Genomic DNA, 17,671 nt, shown 5'->3' with positions numbered 1-17,671 from the left:
AGACGCTGCGGCCGCTCCGCGTGCGCACGGCCACGCGCGGCGGCCGCCTCAAGGAGTACTTCGTGTTCCGGGTAGGGCCCGCGCCGCCCCGGCCCGCGCCACGGCCCCGCGCGCCGCGCTAACGCTCTCGCTCTCCCGCTGCAGCCCGGCACCATCGAGCAGGCCGTGAGCGACATCCGCGTCGTGGTGCTGCCCACGCAGGACGGCGACGTGCAGAGCGTCTGGCTGCTCACCGAGTGAGTCGCGGCGCGGCGGGCACGGGCTGGCGGGGCCCCCCAGCGCCGGGGACGGGGCAGGAGCCCTAGGGAGCAGGTCCCTGTCCCTGGCACCCCCAGAGCCCCCCGAGCTTCCCGCTTTGGGGCCCTAGGGAGCAGCCCCCTGGCCCTGGCACCCCCAGAGCGCCCGAGCTTCCCACTTTGGGGCCCTAGGGAGCAGCCCCCTGTCTCTGGGCACCCCCAAAGCCCCCAAGCTTCCCGCTGTGGGGCAGGCGGCGGGCGCAGTCACCCCGAGGATGGGCTGTGGCCCCACCTGAAGGTGCTGCTTTGAAAGCCCGCCAGCACGAGCTGCCCTGGGCCTCTCCAAAGCCGAATGGTGCTGCAGCTGCAGGGCTGCAAGCCCGCGGGCTGGCACAGCCTCCAGAAGGGTGACAGTGTGGGCGCTGAGGCCCAAGAAAGCATCTACTGGTACAGGACTTGCTCCCCCAAACATGAGCAAATGTGGTTAATAAGACTCTCGTTAAAGTGTTACCGAGCTAATTGCACAGTATTAAACACTTACTGGAGGAGCTGTTGAAACCTGCCATCTGCTCCATTTAGCACTGAATAGCTGCAGTACTTGGGCTCTCATAACATGAGGTAGCTTTAGGGCTTGCTCTCAACATCTCAGACTTGTTCCACTGTCCTTGATATTTTCCTATTGTTGCTTTATTTCCTATTGTTGTATTGCACATTCAGCCTCATAGCAGACTGGATGATGCAAAGCAAAGGTTGCAATGGAAAATGCAGCGTTACAAAGACTTCAGTTTGTTCTCCTTGGTGGCACTTGTCTTTGTCAAGCTAAAGCATTCGCAAAACCAGAGAAGGGCTCCTCTAGGGATTACCTAGTCCAAGCCCAGCTCCAGCAGGGGCACCTAGGGCATGGGGCACCCAGTTGCATCCAGGCAGGTTTGGGAGATCTCCAGAGCAGGAGCCTCCCCAGYCCCCATGGGCAGCCTGTGCCAGGGCTCAGGCACCCTCACAGTGCAGAAGTTCTTCCTCACATGGAGCTGGAACTGCCTGGGTTTTAATTTGTACTCATTACCTCTTGTTTTGTCACTGGCCACCACTGAGAAGAGTTYGACCCCATCCYCTTTACCTTCTCCCCTCAGCTATTTGTACTTATTGATCAGATTCCCTCTCCATCTCGTCTTTTCCATGCAACGATAAACTASTTGTTGAGTTATCAAGAGGCAGGAACTGAAACACATATCCCTGCTGTGCTGAAGCATTTTACAGTCTGCAGGCCTACAGCAAAAAAATTACTTGTTGATAAAACAGCAGTTTACTTACGTTACTAAAACATAAATGATGACTATTTTTTGTAACAAACAGTCCTAGACAGAGAAAACTGCTCAAGCTCACAGCCTTGTTATCTTCCAGAATCGACCATTGGAACAACGAGAAGGAGCGCCTGGTTCTCATCACAGATTGGTCCCTCTTGATCTGTAAATATGACTTCATTAGCCTGCAGTGCCAGCAYGTGACAAGAATATCACTCAATGCAGTTGACACCATCTCTGTAGGGGAGTTTGAATTCCCACCTAAATCTCTGAATAAGTAAGTTGTCAGAATTGTACTGTCACTGTAACTAGTCTGACCCATCAGCCTTCAGGCCTAGCCATTAATCAAGTTTGAGACCTCTTCCTCATGGCAGTGGTTGCTAGTTGACTTTTGAACGATTACTGAAACTTCATTGGAAAAGTCCTGTCGTGCTGGGACACACACCGGGTACATGGGAAGCGAGTCCCTGCAGGGCTTCCTTCCAGGAGGAGCTCAGGGCCTTTCAGCCGTTCCGCACCCTCGTGCAACGCGGTRGGTGGCAGCAGTACCCCGACCTTATTCGAAGGCTGTGTGTAAATACAGGCATCCTTAAGCAGAGGGTATTACAGAGGCAGCACTGTTGGGGCTCTGCGTCCTGATGTCTAAGCAGCTTAACCTTTTTGCACTCTGCTTGTAAGAAAATATCWTCACATACTTCAGGGGCTGAAATTCAGTAACAGGCTTTCCAGATGTTGAATTACTCTTAACACTTTCCTAGATGAACACTTATTACCAAACTAAATGTAACTTGCAGTTTTTAAGTAGTGTTCAGACAATGTATGTTTAATTAAACTTGCTGCRAAGACTTAATGGTCTTACCATACCCCTTCTGCTGTCTCCACTGCCAGGCGAGAAGGCATTGGCATTCGAATTCAATGGGACAAGGAAAGTCGTGCCTCCTTCCTGAATCGCTGGAATCCGTGGTCCACAAACGTTCCATACGCCACGTTCACCGAACATCCAATGGCAGATGCTGATGAGAAGATTGCGTCCCTCTGCCTAGTAAGGAACCCCCCTGCTCTATTCTAGGTGGCTTGTTAACAGCTGCTGAGGTTGGATAATGCTTTCTGCTGTAGCTTCTCACAGTAATCAAATGCAAGCAATTAAATCAAAGACATAACTTAGAATTGCAAGCTAAGTGTCCCTGTCTGACCCATTTTGACYTTGCAGGGCAGCACAGATGTTTTCCTAATGCTCCAATGAAGTTTTTCCTGATTAAAAAAAAAAGAAAAATAACATCACARTGATTTTTTTTTCAGCTGGAAAACTTCAAAACTCAACTAATTCAAGCTGTGAAGAAGGCTCATAAGGAGTCACCATTGCCAGGAAGAGCTAATGGAGTTCTAGTGCTGGAGCGGCCGCTTCTGATTGAGACTTACCTGGGATTGATGTCCTTCATCAACAACGAAGCAAAACTTGGCTACTCCATGACAAGAGGCAAAATTGGATTTTAAGATTTGTTGCATTTAATGTTTTCAAAGTAAAGCCCTGTCCTGGAGGGAGAGCACAGTGTGGCAGAATACTCAATAATCAAGATGAAGATATGGGAAAAAAAAAATCAGTTGATTGCAGACCTATCACTTCTCATAATAATCGTATACTTATGAAGATTGCTAGAGTGCATGTCAGATTAATCTGAAGTGGACACAAGGCAGCACTGTTCTTGCATTCTGCATCTAATTTGCAGTTCTCACTGGTTCATATGCAAGGCTAGTGAACAGTGTCCTCTTCCACTTCTAGCTCTCTGCTCTTCCCTGTTAACTAAGCGTGGCTGGTATCTGCTACACGTGCTCCACACAAATATTCAAGATCCAGTAGCATGCTCATGCCATATTACAATAGCATCTTGTAAAGAAGCTCAGTTTATGTGGCATGTTTGGGAGTGTTTTGTRTTATTCAAGGGGGTATTAGTGGCTCAATATTACAGTAATCCTAACATTTTGATTCCATAACAAGAATTTTTAAAGCTGTCAGTCATTCTTCAATGAAACAGAGTTGGCAAATTTGGTTAAAGTCACACTGTTACACATCTCAAAAACAGCCKACCTGAACTATTACTTTGTAAACTGAAGTAAATGGCTACATAAGTTCATTATCTTTTCGTAATAGGCTTCTCTTCTCAAAATTGAATATAATTTGCAAGTTTCTCACAGTTTCTTGTTGCAGACATAATAACGACACATCTTAAAACAATATAGCCAAAAACCTCACAAACATTTGCCTTCAGAGATATTTATGCTAGATTTTTTTAATAAACGTAAAGAACTCTATTTTGTTTAGATTTATATTCTTAGCAAATTTTCTTAAATCTACTCTAGTTTGGGACAGCAGCAGAATAGGACCTTCCTAAAGAGGACAGATAAAGCCTTATATATCAATCTTGATTTGCATAATCTTGCACTTACCCTTACCCAGACCTTGAGATTGGAATCAGTTTCAGATGCAACAGAGATGCTACAACCACAATTACTCACGAGGTTATTGTAACATGATTTTTCCATTGTGTGYATCTTCTACATGTCATTCCACCACCACATTTCTCTGCTACTATAATGCTGAATAAAGTTCTTCTGTGTAGCAGTGGTACTTTTTTTCCTGAACTTAAATAAAAGCGAKGTTTCTGAAACTTACGTGAAGTACAACTAATGACTGAACAAATACAAACTGTCTGCCCCCCAGTGCATTTGCTAAGGTAGTTAACTATTTAACCTCTGTTAATCTCATAGTAACATTAAATTCCAACTTAAATACTGGTCTTTATTCTTCATTTTGTGGAGACTGAAGATCTCAAGTAGCAAAGGAAAAAAAGCATGCAATAAGTTGCCAACTACCGGGTCTTCCTTGAAGGAACTCAGTGGCTGGCTATTCACAAGAGGCATAAGACAYGGTCCAGCCATTTGTTCCTTACTGAACTGTCCACTCCAATTTGACACTATGCACTTGTTTGCTCTCTTAAACACAATGGGGTTAAAAGCTTCCACTTCAGTTCCTTATTGTACAACATGCCAATGCTAAAGCAGCAGATAAGGACAGCAGATAAGAGTAGCTGCTGCTTCTATGCAAAAAGCAGCTATCCCCCTTGAATAGATTCAGTGTAATGTCGGGACTACTTTAGATTTATTGCAACTATTAGTGACTAACATCTTTGTCTAGAAAAGAAGAGTGGTTATTATAAATGACTTCATTTGCTGCTTGAACAAAGGACCCATTTTAGCAGTAATGAATTCACTAGAAAAAGTGTTTTGATGTATCTTCTGCTACAAGATCTAGTTCTGGTAGAGAGAAACATCTATTGTCCTGCTGGGGTAGATATGTACAGTATGCTGCTACATAAAAATATGTTTCTTTATTTCAGGATACGTAATAGCTAAGCAATCATGTTACTGACATGAGTATGCAGGATGGATAGTGAAACAGACTTCAGTTCTCTGTCAGAACTAGAATGGAGAAATGCAGGCTTATATGCAGGCTTAATGCAGAGTCATGCAACGTAAATAATTATCAAAATATTTATTGGAAATTATCAAATTTAAATAATGTCTATACATTATATACACAGCTAAAATTTTGGAAAATAAGTTTCATAGTAGAGAAAGTTGAAGAGAAAGTTGAACTACATTAATACTGAAGTTTCCTTAAAATCCAGGCTTTGTTCTCTGTGTTAGGTTGTAACATCACTTCATTCAAACACAATGACAGTAGTTCACACAGCAGAGTTTATGTTCCTTCAAATAAATAATTAGTACCAAGCAGCTTCAGACTGGACAGTAGGGCTTGACCTTTTGTCACTTTCCCTCAAACTTACCAACATTTCAAAAATTGATTATTTTGCCTCTTCTCTTTCTAAGTAACATACACAAAAGTTATCCTTACTGAGAAGTGCCAGGGAATCTCCACTAGAATGCCAGCAAACAGAAAGGATCTGAAAGTCACCTGTAGGAACAGAACAGTTTGTCAGCAAGAAGGTGACAGCTGGAGTAGRATGGCTGGCTATCTTTGCTTAGGTAAGTCACACAGATTGGAAAATGTGCTTGCTCTGCCTCCTGGGGAGGTTGATTTTTGTCCTCCTGTACTAGATCCAATCTGCTCTCCACTATTTCAGTGCACATGGGCAGCTGCAGCGCTCACTCCTTTCCCCTTTCATGTAGTAAAACTCTATGGTCGTTTTGTGCTCCATATACAATCACAATGGAGCTTGTGGCCACGTCATTGTAGAGCAAACAAATGTGACAGGACTGGCCAGTGGTGCTGAGTTGTATAACCTRACAATCTGGGTGCTAGCTGTAAAGGAAAAGAAACTTGAAACCCATTTCTTTTCTGCCAGAAATGAAAAAAAATGTTTTTGTGGTCTAGCTGATGTCCTAAATGACTCACTGCAAGACACAAAACTTTCCTTCACGCATGAGTCACAGTCCAGACCCCATATGTTCTTAGGCCTATCTTTACACATTAGACTGAACATGTTCATTCCTCCTCCCACCTCCCTGACTGCTGCTTTGTTACAGTTTGTTTTCAGAATACCCCAAATCCTTCTGGGCATTTAATAGGCTTTATTCCAACACCCGCCATCCCAGACAGCTATTGTTTCTATATAAATAAACAAGTTTTGAAAAATACTTCAGCATATCATGTGATTAAGGGAACAATAAACTCTTTTAACCTATGTTCTCTGTTCTTGATATGTTTTCCCATGTTTACTATGTATCGCTGTGAATGCCTTTTCTACAGACAGAAATACTTGTTTTTATGAAGCTCCAAGGCCACTTCTGAACCTTTATACAGCAACATTTTGGCCAATCTATAAGCAAGGAAAATATTCTGTGAATAGAAAGCCCAAGCTGATTTGGGGAGGTGGTTGCAGGCAGCCTTACCTTCCATTGGAACCTGCACTGACACGCAGCCAGCGGGCGACCAGAGGTAGACTTTGCTGTTTCCTGTACACACAGCAAGGCGAGGCTGTCGCGGGTCCCACTGGAAAGACTGAATGGCACCCAACTGCTCCAAGACTACAGACAGCTTCAGCTTTTGAATGTCCCAGATCCAGACAGCATTAGGAATATTATCTATCAGAAGAGGAAAGAACAGCCACAGAAATGTCAAAGGAAAAGCAAACATGCATATTTTAAGAAATAGTCATTAAACAAGGTCTAGCAATACACAAACCAATGAGGTACAAGAGAGGCTCGATATCACTGCAGTTTCTGCTGAAACATCTTAAATTTTGTTTTGTGGAAACTGCAGAAAGGAAACAGAGCCATCCTCCAGTCCTTCACTTTTCTAGGACTATTCACAATTATGATGCTGTTTGTAGGTTTTTAATCTTTGAACCACAAGTTTTGCATCCTGAAGTGAACAGCCTTCAGCTCTATCAAGAGGCAAAATTAAATGTTAATTCTATAGCTTTATTATTTCTGCTAATTAAAACCCCACTACTACATGCTTTGAGGAATTGCCTTTTAAGGAGATAGCTGCTGTAAAGGAATAGAGTGGTATTTCATATTTATCTATACATAAATATGCACCAGTACTGAGGAAATTAAAGCAAACATTAAACAGAAAGCCAAGACTATGAGTTAACATGGCAACATGTTAACAACAATAAGCAGGTCACGGCGCGTAATGTATTATGATGCTAGAGGACAAAGGCAGAATTCCTCTGGAGCTAAAAAGTGTTCACAAAATAATGAGTCAACATTGAATAGGGCGATGAGTCTTCCCATAGCGCAAAATAACTTAATTGTCCTTGTTTATTGTATGAAAATAATATCATTTACATAACAAATAGATTTCTCCTTTAATAAGGGTGCATTAGGAACTTACCATTTTTGGTTGCCAAGAAGCAGTTATCTGGACTGAATGCCAGCATTCCGATCCCGATTTTGGGATTTGCCTTGTCCGCAACTGGTTTGACACACTGTAAAGAAACTGGCACCTCAGAAATATCATCTGTAATTTGAAATAAAAGTACTTTAGCAAGGAGGCCTGGATGGACAAAATGTTTACACGTTAAAAGTTGTATCTCTGAAATGATAGGGCAGAAATTTTACTCTTTTGCAAAAGATGACAAAGAAAACCTCAATTGCTTTAAGGCTTTGCATCTTTATATAGTCAGCTTACACATAAAAGGAGCCTGAAAATCCAGGCAAGTGAGATTAAACTATAAAAAGTAGTCAGATTTTCACCATATTACACGTATTAATCATACATTTTCTATGCCCTCTTCACTATGAGTCTATTGTCTGAAATGAGTTTGAAGCACTGCTAGGAATACGGCCTTTCAGACAAATCACTTTGACAGATTCCTTTCTTCTTGCTCTGCTTTCTCATTCAACCTCCTACTTTACCAACTGCTAAAGTAAGATGTACTACAATTATCAGCAATAGTCAAAAATACCTTTAAGGCATGAAAATATTGTCAAATTGGGCAAACGAGGAGAAAAAAAATCACACAATATTAAAGCAATTTTGCAAGAAACCCCAACACGCTATTTCTCCTCTATCCAAGCAATGACAGTTCTCTTCTACAGTATCTCCCTACTTTTTAATCTACCTCCAAAACACCCTAAAAACAACACCCTATCTATTAGGGCCCTTACTGCCCTTGGAAATATTTCAGAAGACTTGAGCAGAGCATCCAGAGGATCTATTCCAATATTAAAAGACAGAGCTGGCCTGTAATGCTAATTTACAGATACCCTCCACTCTTAAGTGGACTCAAGTGTCTCATTTTAGTAAACCTTGGCTTACATTTACTCGGTGTGCTGAAGAGAGAACTAGTCAATGCTCTTGGAGGGAAAGAAAGTCTCTCTGTTTCAACGGATGGGGATTTCTCCACTTCTTTATACACAATCTACAAAGAAACAAGCAAGAGCTCTGCCAAAGGGCTTAATAGAATGGGAGATTATCAGGTCATCCCCATCCCACTAATTCATTTTCAAGTATATTAGAATTCGGCATCCCCCATTTCAAAAAGGGAAAGGGGTTCAACAGGTGAATACTAAATCTGGCATTTTCAGGGAATCATTTGTAGTTTGAAACCATGATCAGAAATAAAAAAACCCCACACTTCTGTGATAAATTAAAGTCCGTCAAGAGTACAGCAGAATATGCCTCATTCCTCAAAGTTAAATAGGGCAGCACGATTGAACGTGCACACTGCTCTGAACTTGAAAAGATTTCTCTATTTTTCTTGTATTCACAAATTTTCATGCATCTCCTCAAGCACTATCTGCAGATTAGCAGAAAAATAAAGAAGAGTTTCCAAAAGGAAATGGATTTATTAGCATCTTTCAAATAGCAGCACTAACAAAGCGTTGCTAACAATTCAGTGGACTTTGGACCTGTACTTACAGTCTTTGGATTAGTAACGATTGCTGGATGCTCAAACTCTGTGATCTTCTTCCAAGTCACATGGTTCAAGATACGCACCTAATTCAAAGCAAGTGTTGCAGGAGAGAACAGTTATTTGCTCTGTCATTTGCAAAACTTTGCCATAAGTTTATTTTCTCTTTTCTTTTTCTTACCTTTTCATCATAGCTGCCAATTGCCAAAAATTGACTGCTGGGACTCCAGGCAATTGATTTTATGCCCAGTGACCATTCGTAAGCCCGGTATGTGGACAGGAGTCTGCCATCAAGGGAGTACAGCAGTATTTTATACTGAAATATAAATTGGTTAATTCTCAAGACTAACAGTATCATTAAAAGCCACAGAGAGGCAAGAGCAGCTCTGCCAAACCCTCCCACCTTGAAATGCAGCAAGTTAAATACAGAAACCATGGTTTCCATCTGTGATGTGAGACAAGAGGCTTGTTTTTTTCTGGCAGGCACCAGATTACCCCCACTCCCCATGCTATCTGTTTTGATCATGTTTCTTCAGCTACTGCTTTACATACAGCAGCTATAAAAAAACAGCTTGAACTCTAAGGACATAATCTGCTTTTTCTCATACCTCCAGACAGGTATCCCACACGGCCAGGACACAGCCATTAGGAGCCCATTCAATCCCAAAGAGATCCTGAGTTTCAGTGTCAAAATGCTGCCCCCAAAAGGAAAAGACAAAATCATTCACAACATTATACTAAGAAATACTGTTGCAGATAACTTGAAACCAAAACCCCAATTTTATCCCTTTAATTCCCATTACAAAGGCAAGAGAAGTTTTTATACTAACAGAGAAACAGATTTTTAAAATAATAATACACTACATCCACTACAACTTTGGTTTCCCTTTCCAGAAAAAAAGTTATTTTAGGTACTTAAAGGAGCATGCAAAAACACTGGAAAAGAAGGACATTTCTCACCCTCAAGAGCTGCCAGTCACTGCACACAAAGAGGCTGATGAAGTCTTTGCAGTCACGTCTTTCTGCTAAAGCCATGTAGCGGCCATCCTTAGTGAAAGCTATGCCTGGCAATGAGATAGAAAGTTGGTAAAAAATAATAATTATCAAGAAGATGTAACTAACTCAAAGAGGGAGGAAAAGGAAAGGAAGCATTAGCTTCACAGAAGATTTGATCGCAGACTAACACTTTTTAAAAAAAATCTATTTTCTTTGCTCTCCTGGCAATTCTTAAGCTTTGAGCATACTGTTTCTATAGAACCCCAGAATGGTTGAGGTTGGAAGGGACCTCTAGGAATCATCTCGTCCAAGCCCTGCTGCAGCACGGACACCCAGAGCATGGGGCACCTGGTCACATCCAGGCAGGTTTGGGAGATCTGCAGAGCAGGAGCCTCCCCAGCCTCCCTGGGCAAGGGCTCAGGCACCCTCACAGTGCAGCTTTTCCTCACATGGAGCTGGAACTGCCTGGGTTTTAATTAGCACCCATTACTCCTTCTTCTGTCACTGGCCACCACTGAGAAGAGTTTGGCCCCTTCCTACCTACATCCTCCCCTCAGGTATTTGTACAAATTGATGAGATTCCCTCTCAATCTTGTCTTCTCCAGGCTGCAGCTCCACAACTACTGCAGAACTTCAGCACGCTTCTGTAAAGTCACCTGCTTGATTACTGACAATCAATCACTTTATAAAATCCACACTTACTACACAGTTTTTATCTAACAGCAGGAATTAGCTACACAAGCACTGACATTCCATCAGCTTCCAGGTATTGGACCCTATTCATTCTTATTGTACATGCAGTACGTGATTAGCTTTGATACATAATATATAATTATGCATGAACTCAGGCAAGTAGGTGCTAGTTACAGTTATGGGATTATCAGTTTAGACATGAGCTTCTCTTTCAAACCTTTTAATATGCACAATAATGACAAAAGCCACTGTGGATCCTTGTTTTTCCTCACTAACCTATCCAGCTTAGCTTCCAAGTGCTACAATTGTCCATTTAATGTCTAAATCACCCTAGAGAGGAGAACGCAACAGAAGTYCCTACCCCAAGGAAATAACTAAAGTCTTAAGCAGAAAATGTATGCAGCACTTTATGCAAAAGACTGACCTCCAGTCAGCATCTAACTAAACCATTTCCCACAGTGTCATTCCAGTGGTTGTTAGAGAAAAACCATCAGCAAACCCAGGACAACCCATCCCGAGTCTCACTGCAAGCTCCCGTAATTTCTTAYCTCTTTGAATCTCCAAAGAATCTTTTGGCCTCTGCCTCCTCCTGCCAAAATTTCTCAGAGATCTCCATTCCMACCACTTCAACAATCCACCCGATCCACGTGAATGAGTGTAAGGGGAGGAAAACATTTCTCCTTTATAGGGTTTGCCTTGACRTAATGTATTCTCCAGCTGTTCTCACTACCTAAAATCCAGCTGAGTACCACAAAACTTGGCAATTTGCTTTGCAAGAACATTCTTTTACCTGACGTGTGCAGAGCAGGTCTGTCAGACCCATGTGATCRCCCTCGAGGCCCGGAGGGAGCAACAAGCGCAGAGGCCAGCGCCGCGTGGCCCTGTCCCGAGCGCAGCCCGCGGGCCGAGCTAACCCCAGCTGCGAGGTGCAAGAACACACTCTGCTCAGGGACAAGCGCTTCTTCGCTAGACATAAATTTCATTTTCCTTTTTCTCTTTTTTTTTGCCATGTTAAATACCCCATTCCTTGTTAGACTTGGGATACTTACCCTGCTGACAAGCTTTGGGATACTTGATATAAGATACAGATTTTGTACACAAGGACCACACAGTTATCCGCAGCTGTTGCAAAGAGAAAGACAAGGAAGCATCTCATCTTTTTTAATCTACAAAAAGTAGTAAATAAAAATCCAAACAAGCTAATTCAACAATGAAAAGTAGAACAGTGTGTTCTGTGCTTTAATTAAGTCTTGTAGCTATTCTATACAGCACTAATTGGGTCCCAAAATAAATAAAATAACAACAATCTTTTAGGAATAATCATACATTTTCCCTTCAGACAGTGATGCTACTTACTCCAAATTAATCACAGGCACATCACACACGCTAGGGACATGTGAGATGAAGAAAACCAATATGGACAACAACCCTTTGTTAATTTAAAGTTACTGATAATAGCAGAAATCCAGCTAAACAATGGACCAAAGTACAATACACATGTTCCGATGAGCAAACACATTTTGTTGGGCTAAGAGAGCAGAATTTTCATGCACTTACGAATAGATTTGAAGTTGCAGCAATTTAAGAACATCATATCCCTTGGGACAAGACTAGTACGTATGAAAACTTAGTTGGTGCATTTCACTTTCAAGTGTCTTAACAGCCAATTTGCATTTCTCTTCCCTCCTCACCTCCACACCTGCAGGTGGTTGTCACATTATATAATTACCAGAAGAACAAGAAAAGCACCAAAATGCAGTGTGCAAAGCACTGCACTCAGTATCATGTTTGGGATATTTAGGGAGGCTCATGCATCCATACAACATGAAAACTGCAAAGATAGTCAGCTGCAAAACAAACCTCTCCACAGCTCTTCAAGGTCACAGCCTGCATTCTGGAAGCTCTGGGTTGCCATCTGCAGATTATTCGATTAAAAACAAATACTTACTCTCCCTTAGCAACAGCAGCCATGAGACACATGTGTATTAATCGACATGTCATGTGAACCTTTGCATTTATATCCATTTGCGAGGATTGTTTCCAGTTTCCACATTTTTTTCTAGCATTTCCTACGCTTTATTGAACCAAAACAGAAGAGACTCTATGAGAGACAGGTAAGACTGTTCTTTCAATAAAGAACCATGATTACAAAACTACCTTTTCCCAAACTACTGAACAAGAATGCTAGTTGTGATTTAACACACAAGCAGAACTCCAGCACCGCCTCACATGGCATCAGCAAACAACAACTGTGGAAGAGGACATGTGTCTCCTGCACAAAGTGCAAACTCATCAGCAGCAGTGTTGGGAAGAAGTTTCTACGGCACTTGCTTTGGGTTGTRCTCAACACACAATTTGCTCTTCCGTACCTACCCAACCCAACCCGTACCGTACCCGTATATACCAGTGTAGCATCCTACATATTTCCTCCTAATCTGGGAACTTYACAGACTGCTCACTAACAGAACGTGGCAAGTTTGCTTTCCTCTTTTTTTTAATACGAGTTTTTGTTCCCTTCCTTTATTTAAGSGGTATGAAATCACTGCTAGACATTTTAAACAGGCTCTGGAGGGATCCACTGAAAGAGCGACATTAATCAAGCTTTATCACTCCAAGTGCTCATTTCCGGACATATAAATACACAGCATTGTTAGTCTGCTTCTCATGCAATATTTACTTTAAAAATACCAGCACAATGCCTGCTCGCATTCTTCTCCAACAGCTGCAGCAGTGACATGCTGCTTGCTCCTATTAACTGCAGTGTTAAATGTACTTGCTGCTGTTCCTCCCTAGAGCACAACACGCAACGCACAGGATACRTTCTACAGCCACTTAATAAAAGCTTAGCAACTGCAAGCTTTGAATACTGAAGTTTGGGCCATATCTTTTCCTGGCAAAGACATTCTGTTTTACAGTTATGCTTCTACTTGGCCTTACAATGTAAATTAGATAAGGATTCTTTTGCTGCCAACAGAAACCGAGACAAAGAAATATAAAATGCATGGAAAATGAGAGAAAAGTAAATCACTGTAAAGATTTTAAGAAATTGTATTGCTTGTTTTTCTCAGAGTGTTTGTGAGGAAGGACCACTTGCTTTTAAAGTAAGAGAAATGGCTGCAGTCAATTAAGTCAGATATTTTGCTGGTCATTTTATAAGAGATACTTTCTCTTCAGTGTAGATGACTGGGTGAAGTTGTCTCTTGAGAGAGGCCCAAACGATAATGATGTCTGAAAAGTTTTCAGCTGTTGTTTTGCAGTGGAAAGACAAACCAAAAACGGAAGCATTTTTAAAATAGCCTAAAAACAGCTGAGAAATAAAAAGTATTTAGATGGTAACGTGATAAACAGTCTCCCATGCTGGGTTCAGGACTACATCCCGATTTTGACAGCTAYAGGCAGGTGTAAGACTGGTGATTTTCACCAAATGAAAACACACTTTTAAACAACCTTCATCTCAAATGACCGTCAACTTTTGTCCCAGACTTGACTGGGTCACAGGGCCTCCTTACATAGCAGTGTCTGTCAGCACCGGATTTTGGAAGATYATTCAGAGCGCATTCCTCGACAGAAAGTATTTTTCTACCAATGTAGCCATTTAGAGTTACTAGGGATTAACTCCAATATACACAGGAACACTTTTTTCATTTTTTTTAAATGCTGCTCTAATCAAAAGCAGCTCATTAAGGCTTCAATTTCCAAAGCAGAGCTAGAGAAAATACAGTGTAGAYAGTTTATAAATACATCTCCTAAAACAAATATTACAAGAATTACAAGAACAACATTAATATTTTCAAATCATTTATCAGCAAACATCAGTTATGTGTAGAGGAACTAGAAGTTCCTTTTACTTTCCCCATATTTYATACATGCTTACATGTATACATTATTACAGACTCATTTGCAATAGAGATATTCACATTTGCAGACTTGGATTGATATTTGAATGCACACAGAGCATTGCTGCTGCTAAAAAGATAACTGAGGTCAAAATGCATTTTGACAACATCAGTTCTCTCTCTCACACACACACCTGGAGTTAGAAACTACACACCAGTCACAAGAAAAAAAACACTATAAAGTTGACCACAAAAAACAACTTGACTCAAGCTAGCAGACGATAAAATAAAACTTAATGTGGCAGTTACAAGTACAGATTGCTAGAAATACAGTAGTATAACCATATCCTTTTAAAAGTTTCTAGGAGCAGTGAGAAACATTTGTGAGCCTACAGTGGAGCTCACATGTTGAACTTAAGAATTACAAGTATGAGCAATTAGTTAGCACTTTTTGAAAGTGTCAGTCTACCAAAGGCAAACTGAATTGGTGACATGTAGCCTTTAAACCCTCCAAGCAAATCCTAAACTTGATAATGTGCGTAATAGACCAATATTGAGTATCCTGACAGTTTCTGTCTCAAGCACTGCTCACGTCTGTCCCACCAGACTATGGATTTAACATACCAGAGAGTAAACAACTCAGACAACGGCATAACCCAGGCAGCTGTCTGACACTGGCTAATTTAGCAACCTGTTTACAGCTGGAAAGAAAACTTATCCTGACACAGATGCCAACTTGGCAAAGGCTTAATGAAATCCTCTAAGGTCAAAGCAAGTTCTGTTGGGAGGTAATAAATACTCCCCAGTCCACCCCCACATGCACGTGCTGTAAGAAACTCACTCACAGCACATGGCATCAGCCTTCAGTTTAGGCTCCTCAATATTTCTGCCTCGCTAGCAAACATACCTTTACTGACCTCGGGTTCAACACCAGCCTCATTTTACTTGTAARAATACTTGAAAAACTGTATCCTAGCCAATGTTAAAAAGTCTTTGGCAGCATTAACTATCCTTGCCAGGTAACTCCATCAGACAATTCCACTATACTTGCACCACAAAATAAGCTCCAGCACTAGGCAATTTTCCTCACAGACTCCCTTGAGTGCCTAGGCATTTACAGTACCAACCACAGTCTGCATATAAAAACGGAAAATTTTGAAGCTTAACATTCAAGTTCAGCATTAGCAAGGGTTGTAGTGCAACAACCTGGCATCTGAAATCCTCTACAGTTTTAGGCAGACTAGATAAAGATTTCTTATATTTTCTTATATATCTTTGAACTCTTCCTCATGGTGATGAAGAGCATCAGTTATAACCCAAAGACTACAAAACTGAAGATTCAGACTTCCACATGTCTTCCAGCAATGGCCATAGTATCCACTGTACACATTAAACTCTGATCTGGATTCTAGAATATGGATCTTAACCAGTAGCCATTTACATGTGTTTTACCCCAATTTTGCAAGTAGTTCTATCAATATCAGTCCTATTACCGTGCGTGAAATTAAGCCCTTCTGAAAGTCTTCTCAGCACCTGGACAGGTCAATAAGCCTAATATTATGCATTTTAATTCAGTAAGCCTTCTTACAGGTTTTTTCTTTCCTGGAGCTACCAACGCATTTGTTTACCAAAACTACTTTAATGAATGTCAATTATGCCTAAATCTTTCTCAAAAAAAAACAAAACAAAACAAAAAAAAAAAGTTATTCACTTTAAAGCTAAGTGTCTCTTGACTACCTTTTCAAAAGCAAGAGAACATTGACAAAACATTGATAAAATAATGTCTAAATTGAAATTATGCTAGACTACATGTGTGGACTTCGGGAAACTTCATCGGTGTCTTTACCATCACTACAGCTTTAAGAGCTTTAAGTTATTTTAGGAGGCAAAGGGCAGACCGTAACATCTGATACTGTCAAGAGTAATCATTACTTCACACTTACATGAAACTCAGTTGTATTGAGAATGTGACGACCATCCGGACTCCAGCACGACGCCACCAATCCCACCGACCCCTCGTCAATCTTGCAGTGCCAGTCTGGCTGCTCCAAGGACCAGACCTAGGCAAGAGCASAAACCAGATAGGCTGCATTAAACGAAGAGATCACTGAGACCTCTGCTTACAAGCACACCGCACGGCTGAGAAGAGGAAGCTCCTGCACCGCATCCTAGAGAGGTGAGGAAACCTCTGGAAGCCCGAGGCCATGAAGGACTGGCGCTGGATCCCACTACAAAAGTAAGCTACACATCTCTGTGCATTAACACAAATTGTAAAATAAATTTTCTTCTGTGCCAAATTTCTGAATACTCCATGCGTGAAATAAGCCTTTTTTTTAGTCCATTCAGCAAGTCTGCATGACATTATTCCCTGCAGATATAAGAAGTTAAGATGCTTTCCAGCTTTGTTTTAAATAGCTTTCCTAAATATTTTCATTCTAATTGCTTGTTTTCAAACTAAGATTTTTATCGTGGTTTCAAGCCTAGCAGCATGCTGGGTCATCCTCAAAGCATTAGCTACTTCAGCAAAAGCCCTGGAGGAGCAGCTGCCATGAAGAAGCTCTCAAACCACACGCGAGTCCCACGAGGGCGAGTAGTTTCTACCTGCTTGTCCTTACCTGAACAATCCCTCTCTTGTACATGGCACAGAGCACAAACAGAGAATCGGACGACCATTCTATATACTGGATCTGATCCAGGCAAGTGTAGAGCTGAAGGATCTGCAGGGTGTCCACGTCTCGGATGACCAGGCGGTACTGCACACACGACGCCTGGCCAAAAGCGAAAACAAAGCGGCGTTGGTGCATCAAYGCTGGAGTCAAGAGAGCCGTGCCCTCGACTGCATCGGGGCGAGCTGCTGTAGTGCTGAGGTCTTTCAAAAGCGATCAGGGCTTTTAGAAAGACTCGACACGAGCTGCGCACTCTTCGGTCTCAATTACCACGGCTCATTCTGACGAAAGGTCCCCGCGAGCGCGGCCACCCTGCGCGGGCAGCGAGGCTGTCAGGGCACGGGCAGCCCGGCCAGGGCGCGCGGCCCTCGGCTCCGCGCGGAGCCCGATCCCCGCGCACGGAGCGGGCGGCTCGGAACGGCCGAGGCCGCCGGTCCTGCCGGTTCGGGGCTGAACGGAGGCCGACCCGCGAGCCTGTCAGTTCCCGTCCCCCGCGGGAGGGCGGCGGCTGCGGCGGGGCCCGAGGCGGTGCCGACCGCGGCGCCCTGCGCAGCCCGCCCC

General features: G+C 42.4%; 2 protein-coding genes across 2 annotated transcripts in view; one reads left to right on the top strand and one right to left on the bottom strand.

Moving 5' to 3' along the window:
• Positions 1–4,060, top strand: part of TPRG1L (tumor protein p63 regulated 1 like) — a 6,671-nt gene extending 2,611 nt beyond the window's left edge. Inside the window, exons 2-6 of the mRNA XM_026051107.1 lie at positions 3–71; positions 145–236; positions 1,638–1,814; positions 2,426–2,579; positions 2,837–4,060. Of these exons, the coding sequence (XP_025906892.1) occupies positions 3–71; positions 145–236; positions 1,638–1,814; positions 2,426–2,579; positions 2,837–3,031 (687 nt within the window). The 3' untranslated portion in view covers positions 3,032–4,060. The remainder of the gene's footprint in view (positions 1–2; positions 72–144; positions 237–1,637; positions 1,815–2,425; positions 2,580–2,836) is intronic.
• Positions 4,061–5,126: 1,066 nt separating this feature from the next.
• WRAP73 (WD repeat containing, antisense to TP73) overlaps positions 5,127–17,671 on the bottom strand; it is a 12,707-nt gene continuing 162 nt past the window's right edge. Inside the window, exons 2-12 of the mRNA XM_026051125.1 lie at positions 17,060–17,212; positions 16,388–16,504; positions 11,658–11,730; positions 9,880–9,983; positions 9,528–9,614; positions 9,101–9,235; positions 8,928–9,005; positions 8,325–8,427; positions 7,398–7,523; positions 6,449–6,640; positions 5,127–5,510 (exon numbers count right to left, since the gene is read on the bottom strand). Coding sequence (XP_025906910.1) covers positions 5,401–5,510; positions 6,449–6,640; positions 7,398–7,523; positions 8,325–8,427; positions 8,928–9,005; positions 9,101–9,235; positions 9,528–9,614; positions 9,880–9,983; positions 11,658–11,730; positions 16,388–16,504; positions 17,060–17,212 — 1,278 coding nt within the window. The 3' untranslated portion in view covers positions 5,127–5,400. The remainder of the gene's footprint in view (positions 5,511–6,448; positions 6,641–7,397; positions 7,524–8,324; positions 8,428–8,927; positions 9,006–9,100; positions 9,236–9,527; positions 9,615–9,879; positions 9,984–11,657; positions 11,731–16,387; positions 16,505–17,059; positions 17,213–17,671) is intronic.

The sequence above is a fragment of the Nothoprocta perdicaria genome, unplaced genomic scaffold, assembly GCF_003342845.1.
Source record: "Nothoprocta perdicaria isolate Ctin4 unplaced genomic scaffold, notPer1 scaffold_72, whole genome shotgun sequence".
Taxonomy (NCBI): domain Eukaryota; kingdom Metazoa; phylum Chordata; class Aves; order Tinamiformes; family Tinamidae; genus Nothoprocta; species Nothoprocta perdicaria.
The sequence above is the reverse complement of the archived record's forward strand: the minus strand, read 5'-3'. Positions and strand labels throughout refer to the sequence as shown.